The sequence below is a fragment of the Phoenix dactylifera genome, unplaced genomic scaffold (assembly GCF_009389715.1).
Source record: "Phoenix dactylifera cultivar Barhee BC4 unplaced genomic scaffold, palm_55x_up_171113_PBpolish2nd_filt_p 001769F, whole genome shotgun sequence".
NCBI classification, from domain to species: domain Eukaryota; kingdom Viridiplantae; phylum Streptophyta; class Magnoliopsida; order Arecales; family Arecaceae; genus Phoenix; species Phoenix dactylifera.
This window is the reverse complement of record NW_024069067.1, coordinates 17,221-40,337: the sequence shown is the minus strand read 5'-3', so window position 1 is coordinate 40,337 and position 23,117 is coordinate 17,221. Positions and strand designations below refer to the sequence as shown.

The following is a 23,117-nucleotide window of genomic DNA, read 5'->3' as shown; positions in this document are numbered from 1 at the left end:
CCCAAAATGGGCCGGGCCGGAAATCCGAACCCTAGTCTGTAGTTCTGTTATAAGCCCTGATATTTGCTCCCCAGACCCGAAGAGAGCGGGGCGAAAGCAGATCAGTGCCGGGAGAAGAAGAATGTTTCCCAAAAGGTGAACCGAGAAGGGTTTCTACTCCTCCTCTCTTCTTTTTTTGCCGATCAATGTTGCCCACGATATATTCTGTTCTTCTTTCCTTTTTAATTCCCCCGCATGCTTCGGTCTGGTATCATCAAAATTATTTCTCGATTTCTTGTTAGGATCAGTGCTGTTGGTCTGGGTTTGTGTGTTCTATTGATAGTTCTTGCTATCGTGGGACTGAACTTGCTTTCCTTTTTGTTTTTTCCCACATTCCAAAGCTCTTACCATGAATTAATCATGGCAAAATTTTAGTCCTTTATTTTATGGGATTGGTTTCTTTCTTCTGGGTTACGATTTAGGAATCTCTGCTAACCTTGTTTGCGATTGGTTTCTTAAGGTTGCATTATGATTCTGAATTATTTTCATTTCCTTACATTCTAGAGTTGTCCTAACTATAATCTTATCGAAGGCAAAGAACTTGATGTATAGAAGATTACTTAGGAAACCCCAATCCTACACACTCTTATTATGTATGTTGCTCTAATTACAGATATTTTAGTTCACTGACTGGTGGAAATTGACGTTATCCGTAGCCAAAATAAGGAAATCAAAATATTTTGGACTGGAACTAATTATTTTATTTTATTTTATTTTGTGTGTGTGCATGCATGTGTGCAAATCGCCATGTATTTAGAGAATAAGTAGGGGATACATCAGACAAAAAAATATGAAACTTTGAAGCGAATTGGATGAGTTTTTCTAAAAAACTATTTATACATTTTTTGGCGATAACCAGGGGAAACTCATCTCTTTCCAACTTTTGACCAATCCTTGGTGAAGTTAAAGCAAGCAGGGATTTTATGACAAGGGAAATCCAACATTTGTATACATTTGCATGTTTGCAAGAAGATCTAAAGATTTTCCAAGAATTATGCTCATCCTTTTGGATCTTGGATCCATCCTAGACTCTCTTCCCCCTCGTTTTCATCTTTGATTTTGTGAATCTAACCTTTCGAGATTGCAAATTGTCTCTAGTATAGGTTTATCGACTAAAGATGGAATCGCAAAAGCATGCCATGATTTTTTCTAGTATGGGCCAAGACTGTCCATATGGGCTGATGCATGATACATTCCCTTGTATCATGCTTTTTGTTGGGGAAGAAAGCATCAGGTATTGGAACCTAAATCAATCAATGCAAGTATTCACCAATAACCACCCAATACCAACCAAAGAAAAGAGTACGCTAAGATTTTTATAAAGAAAACTATCAAAGAGAAAGACCATTGGGCCACACCTAACTAAGTCTCATCCACTATAGGAGAGTAATTGGACACAAGTCCTCTCTAGTCCTAGGTAGAGGCATACACCATTAAGAAACTCTTAGGTAACAAGCTATACTTTACAAACAGGTGGATTACAAGTAACAAGACTGTAGGAAAAACTCACCAAAAATAATGGATGCGAAACTTATAGAGAAAGCCCTTTGAAGGGCAAAAGAGATTAACCCGGATAGGTAGATTTGATGCTTATAAACCTGGTGATGAAATCCCTCTTAAATGGAGAGCAAACATCTCTCTCCAATGGCTTCCTTTTCTTCTACCTACCTTTCTCTTGTTTCCAGCAAAGAGAGAACCATGGACCTCTTTTCCCAAGTCTCCTCTCCTTCCCTTGGTATATTAGAAAGATTTTAAAAGATGAGATAGTATAAGGCATCACATTGGCGAAGTTCAGCCCACTCATTTTCCAGGCCCAAAATGAGGGAAGTTCAACTGAACAATTGTATCCCAATTTCTGTTCAAGTCCTCCACAACATGAGGTATTGGTAAACTCTTTAATCCTCGTACCAGGCATATCAAACATTGACCACTTTGAAAGACAACAATTTAGCGAACCATTTTAGTGTAACGTTTTTGTCATAATTTGCTCTGAATGACATTTTTTAGTTGACTCATGCAAAACATAGATAAATGGCTATAATTAATTATGCTCCTATTTATTTGCTTTTGTTGGTTCTTAATCTACCAGCAATCTTTATTAGCTCATCACTGAACTAGCTATTAAAGAGAATAGATTATTAAACCAGCATCACTTCTGTATGAAGGCTCATGCATTCTCACATTATAATTGTTTGAATTTTTAATTTATAAGCAGGGTTTGATAACATTACATTGCCACAAGGTCGCTTATAACTTTCTTGTAAATAGTGTAGAATTATTATCATTGTGACACTGTGATTAATTTTGCTTATAACATTGAAAAACATTTTTAAGATATCTTAATGTTTGCTTGACCTTTAAAGGACACCAATTTATCTTTGAGTAATTAGCCTCCCTTGACAGAGGCAATCTCATCAAAGACCGCACTGTTTGAATCTTGTAGTGACTCTGTTAAGGCTTGTATGTCTTAAATTTTAGAAGAAAGGCCTGGGAAAGCGATAACCCCAATGTGCCGAGTATCTGATGGAAATATATCATAGTTGTTTGTGAAATGGCATCTTCTAACAATTCATTGTAGCCAAACCTCATGATATTCTTCATATTGTAATTACTTTTTCTAAAAGGAAATCTTTTGGTGTTCCTTATTCCTTTTAGATTTGGTTGGCACTATTCTCATTTCCAAGTTTGGAAGTAGTCATGGTTCCTCGAGATGCATATATCTAATTACCAGGAAATATTTTACCTTTACTTCTTCGTTGTTGATTATTTTATTCTATTTTGATGATCATATAACAAACACTAACCTCCCTCTACCTATCCTCTTGGAAATATCTAATGCACTTGCTTTTATGGTACTGTAGCTCTGAAGCTCTTTCATAATAACATTGTTGATGGTCATTGCTCGTCCATGTTTTGCCAGGACTAAATTTTAGTTGTATCAACATTATTCTCTATTCTAGCTAGAATAGGATTTGAACTGTTCATGGAATAGGAACAATGTAATAGGAGCAGGGTCTTGTGACAAATATGTTTTGAGTGGTTTAGTGGCCCAATTTGTGCCAAGTGGGATACAATCAAAACTTTGGAGGGAGAAAGTTGTTAGATGTCAAGTGTTGTTGGTGGGTGTGTGATAATATGGTCGATGTCCGTAGTTGTTTTGGTCTAGTAATGGAGGGAAATCAAAATAGTGGTCAGTTGTGTTTGAAATTGAGTAGGAGTCGAGTATACGATCAACTCTGGGTTCTATTACTAGAATCAGGATCTTAATGCTATGCATTGGTGAATGATTTTGTGTTCTACTCAATGTTGCAGGGACCTGGACATGAGAATCCAATTTATTTGCATATTCTGCAAATAGTAATAATAAGATATGGAGACATATAGAAAAATGGTTTTTTTATAAAATATACTTAAATTTTCATAATTTATTAAATGAAAACATTGAACAAGACATTATAAAATGATAAATATTCGGATAAAATATTGATAGTGTAATGCACCTGTTGTAACTTTTATTTTAAATTTCTGCTACAAAACTTGTTTGTATAAGCAGGTTGCGGGCAGATAAAACCGGACATGGGGACTCGGGTCTGGGTGCATTTATGTTTCATTAGTTAGTTACATAAACAAGCAGCATAAAAATAATAAATAGATGATGCGTTGCATTTTTCTTTTTGCTCCTTTTGTAGCTGGCATAAGCTGTCTACTTTTCTTTTTAAATGCTTGTATAGCCACTTACCATTTAGCACTAGAGGCCACATGATAAGGGTCGCAATTGCCTATTATAATAAATTTCAGAAGGTGTCTAGATAGGATGTTAACTGGCTATAGCTTTCAGCTAAGGATGAAGCTGGTATTTTGGTTCCAGAAAATCCCCAACCTCCCATGATTGGTGGATCTAAACCCAATTTATATCAAGAATGCGTAGATGCACTTTTTACCCTGCCATCAACCCATCAGTACACATTTTCCTGTTATTGGGGTTAGGCAAAACAATGAACAATGGAAGAGAGAGCGCTGAGCAGCAGATGAGAAAGCAAAGGGATTTTGGATGGTAGACTAGTAGTATTTCTAGACTAGATTTCTTGTATCTTCTTCTCTCTATTTCCCCTCCATTCCTTTCCTTTTCCATGCCTAGACTCCTCTTTTTTGAGCTTGGATTTGCAAAGAGTGGTGTTAGATTCACCTTTAGCAGAGTGTAACAGTTCACCGACTCAAAAATCCTGATAGGCATCGTATTTGGTGCGTATCCCATGTGTCTGATACGTATCGATACTCGAATAAATATTGACACGGCACTTTGGGGTTGGATACACATATCCAAGTATAATTGGTTCTAAAAGGAGTAAAATATTAGTTTTGAGGTGCTGTAATTTGATTTTGGCCTTAACCGATCATGGTAGAGCAGGCTGGTTGCATTTTAGAGAGAGTGTAATGACCCTGGGTCTAATGTTGGAGTTACAATTCTTTGAAGTGATTATAGCCTTAGGGTCTTTGTGCATCTTGTAAGTTTTTTAACTAATAAAACTCATATTGTTTCTCTCTCCAATTTTATTCTTTTGCATACATATTCCATATACATTGGTGCTTGTTCATATTGATCCTGCATATTGGATGATCCTCCTATGTAGTGATCGTTGTTGTTCGACAAACATTTCCATTAACCAAGCATCTTTTTTTTTTTTTTTTTTTTGCATCTTACCTCATGGCTTTTATTAGACAAGTATCTATTGCTTGAGTCTAGTGCGCACATGAAGAATTTGACCTTTCTTGTAACTTCATTCTCAATATTACTTGTTTACTCTAGACGTGTGGTTGGGTTATCCTGATTCCAAAATTCCACCATCTTGCTTCAAAAGCTCCAAGCTGCTTTTTATGGAGGGCATCTTCAGTAAAACAGGAGCGTCTTTGCATTCAGACTTCCCACTTTCTTATTTCTACCTTCCCCAAATAAGTAACTTTGCATTTGTGACTGATTCATGTTTATATCTCAGTTTTAAACTAGTTATATCTGCAATCCTTCCATTTTGTTTGAGCAACACCACCTTTTTTAAATGCCCCCATATCCTAGTTCTTTGGACTCTTGTACACTACCCTATACTTTTGTTTGTTGTCAATGGCTTATCCCTAAGCCCAAACTGCATGTGTAATCATGCCATTGTACAAGCTGTTCTGACAACTAGTGTTTGAAATCACGAGGCTGATGCACAGCCACTGGAAATGCATTTTTTTTTTTTACTTTGGAATTATTGCATCTTGATGATTCCCCAGATGATTTTTTTTTCAAATGTTATTTTTTTAAAAAGCCTTAGATATGAAGACTGGAAGGCAACTTTTTTTTTCCTCTTAGCTTACATAATCTGATTTATGAGGGATTGAAGACTAATATGTTCATGAGGCGGTGCTTAGATATGTTTGAATTTTATAAAGTAGTAAAGGTCAAAGACAATTCAACTTGAGTTTCAATTGCTTCAAATCTTTTTGTGACTTGGATCTTTGGTCATACATATCTCAATGTCTTCTCATGTTTCATCACATCTACTTAGAACTCTGGTTTCCTAAACTTTTGCCAAAATCTTAGAACCGTTTGCAAATGTGCAAACAATCCACAAATTAGTTTAAATTTTTCAAGATTTTGTGGAACTTTTTGATTCTGTTGAGATGATTTTGTGCTTTTTTTGGCTTATTCTTTTTGGAATCTAGATCATCCTTTCAATTTTGTTTCTTACTATATTCAATTTATGTTATTTTTCCTTTGCTCTATTGATCTCACTATTAGCTTTATCACTTGGCCTTAGTCCAACAGTAACATTTGTAAGGTTGCATCCACATTTTCTTTTCTTGATAAGTCACATATCAATGTGCACATCTAGTAAAAAAGTTAGTCATATGCCATGTTTAATGGAGTTCTAGTTAGGTCTGAGCTCATCGAACCATTTGATGGTCCGGTACTGCATACTTTAAGATGGATGCTTTATGATTTAATGAAAAAAAGGGTTATTTAGGCCTCATCCTAGAATAAACCAACTTGAATAAGACAACTGATGTCCTGCTTTCCTAGCTCCCGCGCTACTATCGTGTGTCCCATCTCCTCCGGCTTGTTTGTTCGGTCTCCATCATAGATTGCCCTTGGCACCCCATCACACACGCCTACCCCTCTCGGCCACTGTGCACAGCAACTCTGGGGTCCCGAATATTGGGTTCGAAGGAGGCGAGGTTGAATGGAACTACCTCCTATTGCCGGAGGCAGAGGAGGTAGATGGCGGAGTTCAGAGTCTCACTGGAGGAGGGTGAGAAGGAGGAAGAGGAGAACGCAGTTGCGTTAGAGAGCAGGGATGGGGCTCGGCAAAGGGTGAGGGGAGCAGTGGAGTTCGATGTAAGTGGAGCAATGGAATTCAATGGAGCGGGAGCTGTTGGGTTTGACGATGGGAGAGCCATGGGATTTGATGCAGGGAGTGGTGAAGTTTGTTAGTGCCAGAGCTGAGGGTATCACTGAAGTAGTGGTTGGAGGCAATCATGTGGTTGGAGGAGACATCAGAGTGGTGGCTGGTGGTGATGAAATAGGTAGGGGAGATATTGGTGAAGGAACCGTTGGCCACAACAGAGTTGTTCGCGGAGATGGTGATTTGCTATGGGAGACGAAGGTAATAGAAGATCCAATGGCAATGATGATGGAAGACTAACCATGTTATTATCTATTAAATAATGTAATGTGCATCATTTCTTTTTGGATCTTTAAATATTTATCATCAAAGATAAAGCTTTTCCTATCATAGGCGAACTTTATGTTTATCATGAGTCTGTTTGTGCTATTCGAATTTTTTATATAACTTAGAATATCTATATTTTTATACATTTACAGTTAACTAGTTTTACTGATAAAATTCTTAAAATGTATATGCAAGGTTGTAGATTCAAATGCTATATGTCATAGGTCATTCAACATTTGTGTCTTCTATGTCATTCTACAGTATTTATGCGAAGTTAATATTCCACTTTGCTGATTAAATTCATATAGACAGATTGAATCTGCTCCCTGGCCCATCTCCTGGCTTCTGCGTTCTCAAGATCTCTTAGGAAATTGTCCTTTTTTTTTGTAGTGTTGTGATTAGGTGATGTTTACCAATATACGTGCTTAAAATCATTGTATCATTGCTGTCCATAAGCCATGGTTCATCTTTTTCCGTCGCTTTATAAGGTTCATTCAGAAATCTGAAACTGCATCAATATGAATGCTTTCCTAGTTGTACTGTAATGTTCTATCAGATAAAGCCAATTCAAGTTGTAGTTGTGCAGGCAAATTGAATTGTAGTACATACTGCAATTCATTCTCTTGTTGACCTTAATATTTTCTTATGGATAAACTTAATGGTAGAGTAACTACCCAAGCATTTGGATGGACAAGTTACTTGAAGCGCTAACAGGTGTTCTATCATGTCTTGTGCCTTTTTATTTTCTGGGTATGGGACTGAAGGAAATACATGGATGGAGGTGATGGGCGTGAAATGGGGTTGAAGCGACCACAATTTGATTCGAGTTCCTCATTTTTTGGGGCTTCTGTTGGATCAAGTCTCATGTACAATCCTTCTTATGCTTATGCTGGCCAACCTCCACCATTCCCCGTTGTCCGATTGCGCGGCCTTCCTTTTGATTGTTCGGAAGCAGATGTTATTGACTTCTTCTGTGGTCTGGACATACTCGACATTCTCTTTGTTCATAAAGGTGGTCGGTTCAGCGGGGAAGCTTTTTGTGTATTGGCATATCCTCTGCAAGTAGATTTTGCCATTCAGAGAAATAGGCAGAACATGGGTAGGAGGTATATTGAGGTTTATAGGAGTAAGAGGCAGGAATATTACAGTGCCGTTGCACATGAAGTTTCTGATATGAGGGGTGGTTCTCCACGTCGCAGTGCTCCGAGGGCAAGGTCAGCTGATGGTGGGAAGGATTTAGTTGAGCATACTGGAGTTCTACGGATGAGGGGATTGCCATATTCTGCTGGGAAAGATGATGTGATGGACTTTTTTAAGGACTACGAACTCTCAGAGGACTGTGTTCATATTGTGCTGAACTCCGATGGCAGGCCAACAGGGGAAGCTTTTGTCGAGTTTGCAAATGCAGAAGATTCAAAATCTGCAATGGGAAGGGATAGAATGACACTCGGAAGTCGTTATATAGAGTTGTTTCCTTCAACTCCCAAGGAGATGGACGATGCTATTAAACGGTGAGGCTGGTGAACGGTAACAAGGAGATCAGGTTTACACCCTGTAGTTGGTAGATTTCTGAAGTTACTCTATTGTTTATGCTATGCTTTTGTATTGAAAACTTGTTGCAACATATCATATCATCTGATGTATGACAATGCTGGTCTGACCAACGCATGGTTGATCCAACATTAGATTATCTCATGGTGTGTTCAATCTGGTTAATTGCAAAAAAAGAAGGGGTTAGATCTATTATCCTACATCTTGTGTTTCTCTTCATACATTATTTTTTCTCTGCTTTCTGTTATATAACCTGATCTGCAGAACTCCGAATGAGTTTAGTGATTGATACGATCAAATTGACAATTTAGTTGTATTATTTTTTTTTGTTCAAGATAAATGGAAGCATGTTAATAGGCTTGAAGCATATGGGCTGGGAAAACAGGATTTCGGTGGGAGTAAAAATTGGTTTAATTTTAGGACATCGGCCGTAACAGGTGTAATAGAATGCTTGGTGCTTGTAAATGGAGAAACTGAGAAATGCATGGTATGCAAAAGAGTGGGTTGAAGATATTAAGCATGTAAGAAGTAATTCTGTTGATTGTATCTTTGCTCCAGGTTTAGAGAAGCTGATCAAGTAGTTGGGTGTGGTAGAGAAGTTAGTATTTATGTTTGGTTTTGGGACTGCATGGGACGTCTTCCTCCTTATCATCATCTTCTGTCAAGAATTGATGATGTACATGTAATGTTTAAGAGTTTAGCAAGATGCTTATTTCATCGCACAAAAGAGGAGTGGCGGCGATATCTCTCCGGTAACAAAAAGAATCTTCTCTTTCCAAGTAGATTCAAATATATCTGCTTTCATCATGGACTATGAGCTGCTTTGTTTGTTGAATCAAGAATATTTTTAAACAGTTTAGAATTGCTAAAGTTGAAGTTCATTTTTATGTTGGCTAAGGTGATCGATCCACTTGTATTGTTTGGAAGGGGACATTTTATGAGAACAGAGGAAGCTAGAATGGCAGATCATAGAGCAAGAACCCGGAACCGTCGCCGATGCCCAGGTGATTATACTTCAAATATATTAGGTTTTGTTCCTTATTCCTTCTGTATAAGCATGAATATGTGCATTTTTTTAATCTAATCTACCTATGATTCTGAGTTATAATTGGCAATTCCTTCGAACGAATTCCTGAATACGACTCGAGAAAAATCAAGAGTATAAAAATCTTTACATGTTGAGATCTTTTGGAACCCATGTTAGCTCGACACCCTACAAAAATCTCGTCAGTTTCACGTGCTTGCATTGGGACTAAAGTGGACAGCCTACTTTGTCATGCTATCAATTTAATGAGTAAATTTATCCAGGTCTAAAAGAGTAGGTAAAGCCGTTCTTCCAAAGATAAACGCCACATAAAAGATTGGCCAAGATTATGTGAATTAGTGTTAGCCAAATAAGGTTTAGTTAAACATCACCTTCCCCAAAACCCACAGCATCTGCGTACGCGCTTCGTAATTGATGTCCTCCCAGAAAAAGACCATTCTCCTGTTGAGTCACACGGCCTATTAACTTCGATTGCCGAGAGAAGAACCATGCCTCTGGGCGATATTAAATTGTCCATAATCCATTGTCGTGGCTACGATGGCTTGGTGTCTATTCTAAGAAGGTTGCGAGGTTGGTGGGGGAACACCGTCGCTCTTCAAATGTTCCGACTCAGCACTCATGAGTCATCGGATAATTCGTTACGACCGCACTGAAGCAAGAAGAAGAATCGAAACCTTGGTCGCATTGTCGGGCCACTTAGAATTATAACTATTTTCCTCTGAAATATTCTTGCAGGTACGAAAGCACATTTCTAGTGAGGACTTTATTCTAGCGGAAAACCAGCTGAGTTGTTATATGTATTAGATGATCTTTCTACTTTCCATGTTTGTTTTCTGTCATGCCAAATGATAGAAAATTCATTTATATTTTTACATAAGAAAACTTTGTAATGTAAACTATATTCCCTAGATTTTGAAGACTGAACAAGTGTGAGGACTTGTACAGGCGTATGTTTAGCCTCACATCGGTTATTCGTCGAGGAGATCTTGAATACTTATACAGGACTAAAAAATTCAAAAAATAATTTCGGCTAGCTATTTTAGATGAGGTGTTAGGTTGTTACAAATAATATCAAAGCGAACTCGACCTATAGTCTATATGGATTAGGAGATATTGTAGCACAAGTTCATGAAGGCCGATTAGATTTGAATAGATTTAAATTCTTAGTTTGACGAGAATATTAGGTATTGAATTTGAATGGAAGGCTGATTAAATTTGAATGGATTTGAATTTTCAGCCAGACAAAAACAGTACGCTTGTATATATTATCGGTAAATTTTGTTATATTTGTCCGTCAAGGCCGCGGCCTAAACTGAATGAAGGGAACACAAATAAAGGTTATAAAGCCCCAAGAGTCAAGACAGCCAAAAAGAGAGAGAAGAGCTGACGCAAGGGTTTGGATTTTTCTCACAAAAAGGGCTGCGAACGTTTCAATTCATATCTAAGAAAATACAACGGTGGTGGCATCCGTCCTAAAATCCTGTACTCCCAGACTGGGAAACAAGCTGTTTTCTTCGATAAATCTCATTGCCGGCATCAATAGTTTTTGGGTTCATCTACTCTGCGAGCGAGCGTCACCTTTTTCTCCCCACGCGTTCTCTCTCGTCTTCAGCCTCAGCCTCAGCCTCTCTTTTTATCCACCGCCAGTGCCATCCCATCTCCCAAGACCCACCTCAAACTCTCCCGCATCTTTTGATCTTTCCGCTCTTCTGGATCAACTTTGATTTCTTTTTCCTGAGTGACGACTGAAAGACTTCCTTCGATCAACTTCCCAAAAAAATATTCTTCGCCGCTTCTCTCAACTCCAGCTCCTGCTACTTCCAAGTTCCAAACCGCATTGATTAGAGATGCGCAAGCATCAAGTATTTTGGTTCCCAATCTTCTTCTGTTCCGTCGCCTTCTTCGACACCGAAGAAGCTTCGCGGATTCCTCTTGGTTCCAAGCTCTCTGTTGCAGAGCATGATTACTGGATCTCCCCCAATGGGAACTTCGCATTCGGGTTCTTCAACCACTCCGACCAGCCTAACCGATTCGGAGTTGGTGTTCGTTTCAACTCGAGATCGATCCCGCTTCCCGAGCGAACCCTTGTCTGGGTTGCCGGGGCTCATGTTTCTGTTGGATATGATTCATTTCTTCAACTCAATGAGGCTGGAGACCTTGTTCTCTTCGACTCTTCCGAGGGAGCTACGGTCTGGAGGAGCAACACTCACAATTCCTCCGTTGCTTGGGCCAGTCTCGGCGACGATGGAAATCTCGTTCTCTCGAATGCACGCCGGGATGTTGTCTGGCAGAGCTTCGGCACTCCTTCGGACACGCTTCTTCCAGGTCAGAACCTCACCTCCTCGCAGACGCTCCGAGCGGCCAGCTCGAATTTTGTCTCAAGTTACTATGGTCTGTCCATGGATGCTTCAGGCCAGCTGAGACTCAGCTGGGAAACTAACGTCACCTACTGGAAGACTGAAGCTACTTCCTCAGAACCGATACTTGCGGCTGTCTTCACCGGAGAAGGGGCATTTCAGCTTCTCGACGTGAGGTTGAGGCCGGTTTGGTCGAGGTTCGGAGATGATCATAATGATTCCTCTGCGAGCTTTCGGTTTCTGAAGCTGGATTCGGATGGCAATCTTCGAATGTACTCATGGAGCTCCCCTTCCAACTCGTGGAAGAAGGCGTGGCAAGCTGTGGAGAATCAGTGCGATGTCTTTGCCACCTGTGGCTTGTCTGGCATCTGCGCTTTCACTCCCTCAGGGGATACAATTTGCAAGTGCCCCTTCGGCGGATCAAGCTCCAGTTCGAATTCAAACTGTTTGGCTCCAGATATTCAGGCATGCGATGCTAGATCGACTATGATCGCACTTAACCACACATTCTTATATGGAATTTACCCACCCGAAGATTTTATCACCCGGTCTAGCATCGAGCTTTGCAGGAATTCATGTTCACAGGATCCTCATTGCACGTCAGTCACTGTTACTAATGATGGTAAGGCTCAGTGCAGAATGAAAAGAACTCGATTCGTAACAGGTCACGAGCACCCCTCTCTGACATCCATTTCTTTTGTTAAAGTCTGCTTCGTTCCATATCCTGCACTACCTGGAGAAGTTCGCGCATCTTCACCTTCTTTACTCAGACGATCATCCAGACTCCACGTATCCTCCGCTGTTCTGCCGGCTTCAGGCGCGCTTGCTGCCTTTCTGGCGCTCCAAGTCGGTGCATTTCTCTACTTCTTGAGGAGAAGGAAAGCCATCAAGAGCTCAGGAGCCGCAAGGTTTCCATGTCGAAGCTCGGTTGGTTTGATCTCATTATCCTACTCGGAGCTGAAAGATATAACCAGCAACTTCAAGCACCAGCTTGGGCTGAATCTGCACAAGGGTGTGCTTCCGATCGGCCGGGCAGCTGCGGTCGAGGAGTTGAAATATGACACGGAATGCGGGGAAGACATAGGAGAGAAGCAGTTCAAGTCTTGGATTTCGGTTTTGGGAGGCACGCACCATAAGAACTTAGTGAGGTTGTTGGCATATAGTTGCAATTCCGGCCGAAGATTTTTGGTGTACGAGTTTATTAAGAACGCTTCAGTCGATAAATGGCTGGAAGATGCTAAACTGAGCAGGAGGCTAACTTGGAGGAAGAGGATGGATATATGTATAGGAGTGGCGAGAGCATTAGCTTACTTGCATTCTGGGTGCAGGGAATTTGTCAGCCATGGGAACCTGAACTGGGAGAATGTGCTTCTGAATGAAGAATTAGAAGCAAAGGTGACTGGATTCGGCCTGGCGAGGGTCAGAGGCAATGCTGGCCAAAATAGCCAGGGGGCTGAAGTGGATGTGGCGAGGTTTGGGGAAATGATTGTGACTATGGTGAGTGGCCACCGAGGAGGAGGGGGGGATGTGTGCGGCTGGGCTTACAAGGAGTGGGCGGAGGGACGAGCAGCAGCGAGGGTGGTGGACTCGAGGATTGCAGGAAAGTTTGATTTGGAAGAGGTGGAACGCATGCTAAGGGTTGCATTTTGGTGCATCCAAACTGATGCAAGGCTGAGACCCATGATGGCTGAAGTACTGAAAGTGTTGGAAGGTATGCTATCCGTCGATCCTCCGCCACCTCCCTACCCTTGCTTGAAGTCCTTGGAGGAATCACATTCTATACAATGAATCTGATCCTGTAAAGAATCCAAGATTGACAGCATGGAAAATGATTTAGAATGTCAGCAACAAGGATAAGTATGCGATTTTATGAATGCACGGAAGCTTAAGGGAGGAAGAGGGGTGGATGATATTGTTAATGATAGGATAGCATAGGAGAGCTTCCTAGCAGCCTAACTGTTACTACTCAGAAGAGTGCTGTTTCTACTTTCAAGATGTCATTTTGTCTTGAATTTCAAATATTTCTCATCATATAGTTGATATGAATTGCTTTAATCTGAATGAGTAATTCCTTGTCCTGTTCCTTGGTTAACGCCACTAATTTTCATCAGCAGATGAAGTTTCCATGTGTCTGTGAGAACTTACAGTGCAGGTCATTTTAGTTAAAACTGTTTCGAGTCTTAAATGTTTGCCGTCAAAATTTCAGATCACCTGGAGATCTTTAGTACAGTTCCATGGTCAATGTTAGTTGATGAAGGTTTTTTTTGTTTGCCCCTCTGAGCTGTCTAAAGTTGGTTATTGTGTTGTTTGAAGTTGTTGCAAATGTTTCTTCTGAGTCTGTGTTTCTTGGTGAAATCCTTGGAAAATTACCATGCTTACTTCCAAGTAATCTTATCTGCTTTATGACTCTTGTTTATGTTTCTCTTGCCTGTTCATACAACTCGGTAATCAGATGACAGGATTCTCAAGGCTTATAGTCCTCTTTACTTTTTTTTTTTCTTTTTTCTTTTGAGAAGATGGAATAAATTTGAAGCAAGAAGTAAACTGCTACCCTGCTGAGTTGGTTGGTATCTCAACATATATGAAAATTTTATTAGGTGAAAATAAATCATACGAACACAGATGGTGAGTCCCAAATTTTCAAGGTAAATGACAGATGGAGCGATCCCATCGAATGGGTGGGCTTAATATAACGAAAAATGTTGGCCTGGGCTCATGTTTGGCCCAACTTATCCAGTCAGAGCCCAACCTAACCTATTGTCAGCTATGTTCGAACTGATAACTAGATTTCCAAGTTTTGGTTCAGGCAGGCTAATCGGACTTTAGAAATTAATCTGTTTATATTATAAAGTTATGATTCTATCCGGTCATATTGAAAGCGTGAAACCATAAAGCATAAAATATCCACTTCATACGCAGGGGGTGACAATCTCAAAACTTAGTATATATAAAAAAAGGTGGGGAAAATTTTAAAAAATAAAGATTATGACAATTTAGTAACAAGAAAGCAATTAATGATTTGTTTACTGAATCCAATAGAAAACAATATGATAAAGGATTGAAGTGGGAGTTATCTTAGGGTATGATGAAGAAGAAGATTTGCTACCAGGGATATTGGGACTACATGGAAGAATTTGGTTAATAGAGAGTGGAGGAGAGGAAGTGAAGAAAATACGAAAGGAAACTCGATGAAAACTGAAATAGTAATCAACTATGAAATAGCAAATATCACTTTATTTAAAAATCCAGTAATTTTTCTTGGCTTATATCTATCTAATTGACATGTGTTGGGATTAATAGTGCAAAACTAAATATCATTTCACCCTCCATAGTAACTGTATATTGATGAACCTGAAAAGACATATATGGAAGACAATGATAATCATATATTAATTAGTCCAACACTTAGTACACACCATGCCAATGTTGAATTTTATGTAATTTCTTTTTTCTACATCAGCTTGAAAACGCGAGCATAGTTTTTTGTTTTTACTCAATTGAAGATTCTATTTTATTCTCTTTTGTGTTGTCTATCAGAGATATATTTGATTAAAGATTTCAGTTGTACAAAATATGGTAGCGCACCTATTTTGTTCAATTACATCTTATAATTATCGTATCTAATTGTTCTAAAATTATTTTCCAAAAATATTATTTTTAGTTGTAGTCCTTCAAATGCAATACATTCTACTTCGTGATTTGTGATTTCTCCTAAAAGTATTTTTTAAAAAAACAAAAATTAAGGATGGAAATATATGGCTTGCTATCTTAACACAAACTCAGACCCGCAATAAGCAAAATGGAGTTTAACATCAATGAGAGTTCCACAACCCAACACCGCTCTGAAATTACAAGAAGATGATGAAAAAAATAAATTATAACATTGAGAAATGTAAAAACTGGTTGCTCTATCATGAATATATATATATATATATATACACACACACACAATATTAGAAAAAAATCCCACATTACATTAAAGTTTTGCTGTAGACCCTTGATTTATTACAGTCGGGCTTGTTGAAAAGCATGGAACAAAAATTCGAACAATCTATCTTTATTGCTTGGCTACGTTGGTTGGTTGTAAATCTCACTCTTTGGAGAGTCCAGGCATCATATTTCACTAATTTAAGGATATTTTTGAAAATATATGGCTCACATTAGTTTTTTTTAAAAAAAAAAAAAATTGAACATGTTGGGTTGGTAGGACTTGTGGTGGAAAAGACATTAGTTTCGCCTTCCAATTCATTTCATGTCTAATGACTTATATGGACATGAGAATATAAATCCCAATGGCTTTTGGATCCACACAAAAAGAGGGTAAAACCAAGAGGGAGCTTAAATATCCTTCATTCCTGGTGCTAAATATGTATTAAGTTACGATACAAAGAGGTTTTCTCACATATTATATTTATAATATATTATTAATAATATCATCATCATATCATGATTAACAAATATCCCCTAATTTAGCTAGCTCTCTCCCTTCCCCCTAATTTTTTCAGATAAATCAACTACCAAATATAGAGTTGAACAAGCTAATATATACAAAACCCTGACATCATAAGAGCATAAAGAGACCACCTGATATTCCTTATTAGATTGTGCAAGATTATATATACATAAGAATTCTTGAGATGAAAATCACTGAGAATGTGACAAAAGTAATCAACTATACTACAAGATGAGCATAATATTGCAACTGCACCCATAGTTGTCAGCCAATCTTCTCTGTGTTTGTGTCATCAGATGGCCATATGACTGTCTCCATTAACCTTTCGCGCATCAGTTGCAAGTTCTCATCGGAAATTTGTTGATACATTTTCGCATGATCACATTTCTGGTCATCAAAAGGACTAAGTTTATTTTTTATATTGAATAAGCTGTGATTCTAAATTACATTTACGCATATTACCTTAATCCATTTACCATATAGGTGAAGGCGTGTAATCATCACTCTTTCCGCTAGATCTTGCTTCTCCTACAAATTTCACGAGGGGAGAACATGTAATTATGACTTCAGAATAAATTACTGCATTCTGATGAGGCTATCAATGTTACCTTCCCAAGAACACGTAGAAATTGTTTGCCATCACTTGGTTTGTTGTCTGCAACAAAACTGTAAGATATCATATGATTATAAGCATGCAGGCCATGATATGCATTGCACTAACATATGGGATAAAATATTAAAAATATGGAATTTAAATTGACTTACTTATGGAACCACATGTAATTTGGTGGGTTCATTTCATAAAGCTGGTGAAGAACAGTCCTTACGGCTTTGTAGGTGAAGTAATTGATAAGTTGCTGAAAGGCAAGAAGTTCACAGTTATGCCTCAAAAACACCATACACTCGAATAAACAGTAAACTCCTACTCCAGGTTTGGTTAATTATGTGTGCAGACAACCATCTCATACAAGATAACATTTAGCCAATATCCGAAAAGAATAAAATTTATAGAAGTAGCATAGCAATGGATTTACAACTTGAAAATCAGATTATGGAATCAATAGCTTAAGCAACATATTATCACTTATGGAAGCTAAGTTTTACAAGGGCTATTTTTAGATATTTCTCTCAATACATAGCAAATGGCTAACAGCATAATTTTTCACATTACTGTGATTAAGTCATAAGTACGTTAAACTGCAGCCCTGCAAAGAAAATGTATATAAAACTATGATCTATGTATGAGTTTTTTTTTCTGGTAGCAAAAATACACAAGCAACATCTTGTAGAATCTTATAGGCAGGATCAAAAGCCAGATCTCATTACAATGTGTAATAAAGCACCACGACTCAAATACTATGTATGCCACTAGATGTTAGCGGAAGTTCCCTAGTTCATTCCACCAATACCATAAGGTAAAAATAACATCAACTGTCGATAAACTACCAAGTTCTCAAAACGAAACAAGAAGGAGAATCGTCAGAGTAGTTTCTCAAGTTAGAAAAGCCATTTTCTCTGAATTAACATTCTGAATCCTAAGAATGTTTCCTTAAACAGATTCAAACTGAATGTCACCAATCTTGCATATCCAAGCAAAAGTTGAGCCCACTAAAACATTAAGCCACAGAGAAACTAACTAAATGATTCTACTAGTGCAGAAGGCATGACAATAACATTCATAAATCTTCCATAATCAGTTTTGAAGATTCTATTGGGAAATAACAAAACTGAAAATGGAATTTCCACAGAAATCAAATTCCTCCACCCCTCGCCCCCAATCACATGGTGACAGAACTTTAAAAGTTTTCATAAAATAATGCATGCCTCCACTAATTGGTATTTAGCTATATTGAGTTAATCATTGTAGACATCATAGAGTAATTTTATAACATAGGAAACTGTATACATTGGACATCTAGGTGGGTTGCAAATCAACACTGTACTACAACAGAGCATCAAGTTTAGTGACAGACACCTTTGTTCTACAACTTAGACTGGTGATTGGAAAAGAATACTACACTCATTTTACAACTGTCTACAACTTCAAGCGACAACTTTTAAGGATTAAGGTGATCTTTATACCATACTGCATTTGCAATATGACTTGCGCTAGAAAGTTATTGACACAGGGAAAGGCTTTCTATTTCCACATTACTGGTGACAGCTTGTCATGATGTGCATCAGTCCATATCAATGTGTCATGAAAGGGTAGTCACCTGTAAAGACCAATACATCGTGGTATAGGCGTGTACCTTGCCTTTCCATTTTAAACATGTGTCTGACCATCTAAATTTATCACCTATTTTTTTTACTAAAGGTTAATCTACAGATTGGACACAAGGACAGCGAAAAATCAGTATTCTGCATTAGACAAAAGATCAACAATCAAGGCAACTCACAATGTATAAGCTTCCACAGTACTAACAATGTATGAGCTTTACATAGTACAGCCAATATATGGCTACTACAACATCTTCTTAATTATAAACACAGTATATGTTCCCCTATACTTCTATCGAGAACTCTGGGCTTATTTATTTTGCCAACATACAACATGTTCGTATAACATTAGTTTCTACAGAGAAATTCCTTGAAAAATGCAATGCACATGATATATAAACCAGACAAATATTTAAACTTTATGATCCAGATTTCTACAGGTTAGTTTCTACAGATTAAACAAAAAGTATGCTTATCTGTTCAAGACATTTTCCTAAGTATCTACTCAATGATGCTACATGTGCTAGCTCGGAACCAGTAAGAGCATGACATGAGACACTTTAATTCTTGAATAAGAGGTATCTTCAATGAATGCAGTAGATATATCAAGTGCATAATAACTCTATACTTCATGTGACATATGAATATTGAGCATCATTTCTACCTTGTACAGCCTGTCTGTTTTGAAGACCACATCAATAAAAAAGGTGATTATTTTTTTTTTAGCGAACACTAGATATTGACTTAACCAACTATGTTAGCATCAATCTCAAGCCCCACTTATGAGTAGGATTGGTATTATATGGGAAACAATCATAAATAATTTAAAAAGCTCCAAATAAATCACAAACATTCCAATACATAATATGGTAAGCTGATCTTACATAACTGGACAGCGCTTGCAGATTGCGGTGACTCCTACATGACCGAGCTGTTCTCAATCTCAGACCACAAGGTTGCAACAACTGAACCAACAAAGATATAGATTGTTTACAAGTTTCATCATTTTCTTGTTCCTTTATCTTGTCTGTATTGTTAAAATTTTATGGAAGATCTTCCCCAAATTTCAAAAGTAATATGTTTGCAGAAGAGAAAGGAGAAAAATAGCATATGGAATATCTTTTTATGGATCCAATCTTGAATCGATAGACAGAAGGCTCTATAAAATCCCAACGTAAAGCATCATATGTTCCTAGGTCATCTACATCTCTTACCCAGTTTCTCTTGGATGAAATCAACTTAACCAGTTAAGAATTGCAAAATCTAAATGATACCCAACATCTGACTTCAGGAGAAACAACCTGATAAGGAATTTCATCTGAGAAGTATACACCTTAAGAACATCCCCTCCTGCTTTCCCGTTTGCCTTTTCCTCCCGTTCACTTATCACATCTCTCTAACCTCCTCTCAAGCCTCTGTTTCTCGCAAACATCAAATTCTAGAAAAGGAATATTTACACAAACTTTAGTTGTGTAAGATCCCAACATAAATGCTGCAACTCAATCTATAGAGAACTCTATGAAACTCAGCTCATTAGAAGAGAATTGTAGCTCCCACCTGAAAATCCCATTTTTTATCTCTAAACACTACGGTGTAATAGACATGAATTGTGAACAATTCTCTAACACAAATCCCAGCCATTTTGCATATTTCTTGATGGCATTGGCGCCTCATAAATTAGCATGAACCATTTATTCCTTAGATTACTATATTTTTTTCAAAAAAAAAAAAAAAAGCCTTCCTTTCACAATAAGCTCCTCTAGTTAACCTGCTGATTTCTTCTAGTTGCAACCACCGCATACTCGTACAGATGTCATGATTGATTTAGGTGCTTATCAACCAAGTCCAAGCAGATCATTGCAATCCACACCCTCGTTGCCACATAACGGGTTCTTATTATTTTCATGTCCCTTGCATCTAAGCACATTCTTCACCTTAGGCAACTCCAACCACAACAAGAATTATCTTCCTTTCATTATAGTAAATTACAATTTAGTGTTCCTTAACACATATCTTCAAGTAAAACCGATAAGCCTCTACCTGTAAGCACAAGGCCTTCAATGTGATTGCAGCAGTAATTTACAAGGCCTTCTTTCCAACAACAGTAGCATGCAATCCCTTTTTTTTTTTCAAGTTCTAACATCTTTTTTCTCTTTCCTACAAGATGGAATATCCTTGGGCTCGCCGCAGCTTTGTGGTCAGACACCACAAGTATATATTAGCATCCTTTCCATAAAACAGAGTAGCAACATTGGAGGGAGAGATAGAGAAAAAGGCAAGACAGCATCTATATCCATGCTTCAAGCATTCTTAATCCAACTAACTAATAAACACATTGAAGATATCTAGATGCTTGAACAGATTTCTCTATGCTTTCGTTAGTCTTGAACATATACCATGTCATTGTCCCAAATCCAACCATAAGGAAAAAGATAAAAAAAGGAAGAAAAGCATAGAGATTTGCCTTATGGGCACATACATACTGCCAAAACATGTTATTCTTTTTTTTTTTCAAAAATCCTAGTGCATAAATACTTACAAGCACACCACAACCATGTACCTAAAACATAGATTCAAGTAACACAATTCCAGGGATTTTTCTTGTTTATTTTGAGAATAAAGTTGAGCAAATCTCATCCCAATTTAATCAATGTAAGAAAAAAAAAAAAAGTGGCCCAGAGTAGCTGCTGTAGCTGTACTGTAGGAGTCCTTGACAGTCAGCTCTATATAAATCTAACAGCATCACCAAACACATAACAGATCAATAGAACTGTATAGGAACGATTCAATTAAATCACTTGTGGCAATATCTATTACTCATGGACGAAAGCAAAGAGAGGGGGTAAAGAGGAGTGGGAATTAGAGAGCAGTTCCACGTACCACACGAACATCCTCGAAGCCCTCTTCATACTGCCCGGCGAGTTCATTCACGACAATAAGGCTCCTGCTCCTGCTCCTGCTCTTGCTCTGCTGCTTCCTGGATCGTGCGGAGGGACGCCGGCCTTGCCAGGTGTCGACGAAGGAGCTGCTCAGCTCCAAAGAACCCGCCGACGACCTCGACGCCTTCCGGCATGTCGGGATCCTGTGAGCATCCCCGCTTCCCCTGAAATTGAGATTGGAGAGGGGGAGAGAGTCGACGCAGAGGCAAGCGGAGGGATGGGAGTCGACGGCAACGGAACCGATCACCATCGACCGAGCTCCCGCCATCTCACCGGCCCAGAACTCCCAATACAGCACCCGATCGAGACAGAAAGCAAGAAAGAATAGCTTCTCAATATCAAATTCTAACTAGAATCCAGAAGGGGCGAGGAAAATACTGCAAAAAGAAAAAAATAATTGGCAATCAAAGAGGAGCGGAACAGGGCATTCAAGATTTTTTAGTCTGGGACGGAGAGAGAGAGAGAGCAAGGGGGGCACGTAATAATTGGCGAGAGGGTTTGGTTTCAACCGTCGCCAAACAAAATTCTGAGGTCCAAAGAGAGCAAGCACACCCCCCTCTCTCCGCGGCCGCCATCGAACAGCACGACTTTGAACGCTTTCGGTCAGCCAGGCTGCGCGCGGCGTCATGCGTGGCGAGGATTCATTGGACCGGTTGGATGCGAGATTCCAAAGCGAGCTGGGAGGATTCTCCGCCTGAGGCCCCAGGAAATTGGAACTCGAGAAGTCGTTGAACGGTTTGCGCGCGACCTGATTGCGAGGAGCCGTGGCGTGTCGTCTTTGAGTTTGTATCCTTCCACGTATGCCGTGCAACGTGGAATCTGTGCGTTTGACCACGCAACAGTGTGAATTTCACATTTCATGTTGAACACAGAGCCAAATTTAGACGCCCGCTGGTATACTTACTCAAACACCAATTTAGACGCCTGCTGCCTCCTCGAAATCTTTTCCTTTAAGTTGGGGAAGTGGGGGACAGTGAGGTGGTGGACTAATAGGTCTCATTAAGAGTGCAAGTGCAATTCACATGCAAGCCAGTTCAAAAAATGGCTTTGTTTTTTTTTTTTATAAAAAAAAAAGAAGATTGTGAACCTAATCCATGCACCTATGTGAAGTTCACATGTCAAATCTAAGCTACACTTGAGGCGGAATTGTAAACATTAAAAGCATTTTTTAGGCTATTTTTATGGAATCGAGCTGAAAATTTTGTAAAATTTGTAGGGGAATGAATCTTTTTTTTTTTGATGAAAAATGAATCTTTTTCTTCCTCACTTTTAGAAAATACAAACTAGATGGGCCTGATTTCTACAGAAGTTTCAACCCAATCTCCTAAGAATATCCAAGCAGGCCTAATATATGTTATACTTTTATCCAAAGCTGAAAGATATAGACGGCCCAGTCTAATTTCATGGCATCTATAAGAACGATACAATCAATCAGGCCAGTTCGGGATAGGACTGAACCGGTCAAAAACTCTAGGCATGCAACTCGAACATCTCGAGAGGTCATAGGTCATCCAACAGAACCAATACGCACTGACTTATGAAATTAAACAAGGAAAATGCTTTAACCAAAAAATATTCAGGAAATCCATGCTCTGAAAATTAAGGCCCAGACATGCGAATTGGAGTCTGATTCAGCCCCAAGCCTTCAACTGGACTTCTTTCATTGTCTTAGCAGTTGGATGCGATGGGGCAGTGCTATTTGAGGGAGTGATGATATCTCTATGTTTCTTATTTTGTCCTTTTTCTTTTCCTCTGTTTCTGTTTTGTTTGTTTAGCTGTATTCTCTTTATTCAATCCAACAAC

The 23,117-nt window shown here is 38.7% G+C and overlaps 3 protein-coding genes across 4 annotated transcripts; 2 read left to right on the top strand and 1 right to left on the bottom strand.

Annotated features, from left to right (window-relative positions):
* The first annotated feature begins 92 nt into the window (after positions 1 to 92).
* On the top strand, positions 93 to 8,500 carry LOC120109071 (heterogeneous nuclear ribonucleoprotein F-like). Of its 2 annotated transcripts, XM_039122806.1 has the most exons (3): positions 93 to 135; positions 7,514 to 8,279; positions 8,340 to 8,500. In XM_039122806.1, the coding sequence occupies exons 1-2, from the start codon at positions 122 to 124 to the stop codon at positions 8,262 to 8,264; spliced, it is 765 nt and encodes a 254-aa protein (XP_038978734.1). In that variant the 5' UTR covers positions 93 to 121; the 3' UTR covers positions 8,265 to 8,279; positions 8,340 to 8,500. The 2 variants fall into 2 exon arrangements, with proteins under 2 accessions (XP_038978734.1, XP_038978733.1); XM_039122805.1 differs by having other exon boundaries at positions 7,514 to 8,500.
* A 1,849-nt stretch (positions 8,501 to 10,349) lies between these two features.
* LOC120109070 (G-type lectin S-receptor-like serine/threonine-protein kinase SD3-1) lies at positions 10,350 to 14,336 on the top strand. Its single transcript, XM_039122804.1, has one exon. The coding sequence runs from the start codon at positions 11,193 to 11,195 to the stop codon at positions 13,488 to 13,490; it is 2,298 nt and encodes a 765-aa protein (XP_038978732.1). The 5' UTR covers positions 10,350 to 11,192; the 3' UTR covers positions 13,491 to 14,336.
* A 1,930-nt stretch (positions 14,337 to 16,266) lies between these two features.
* LOC120109069 (chaperonin-like RbcX protein 2, chloroplastic) lies at positions 16,267 to 22,343 on the bottom strand. The gene is made up of 5 exons (XM_039122802.1): positions 21,256 to 22,343; positions 16,921 to 17,012; positions 16,764 to 16,821; positions 16,618 to 16,683; positions 16,267 to 16,542 (listed from the first exon to the last, which is right to left on the bottom strand). The coding sequence occupies exons 1-5, from the start codon at positions 21,580 to 21,582 to the stop codon at positions 16,420 to 16,422; spliced, it is 666 nt and encodes a 221-aa protein (XP_038978730.1). The 5' UTR covers positions 21,583 to 22,343; the 3' UTR covers positions 16,267 to 16,419.
* Between the last annotated feature and the right edge of the window lie 774 nt (positions 22,344 to 23,117).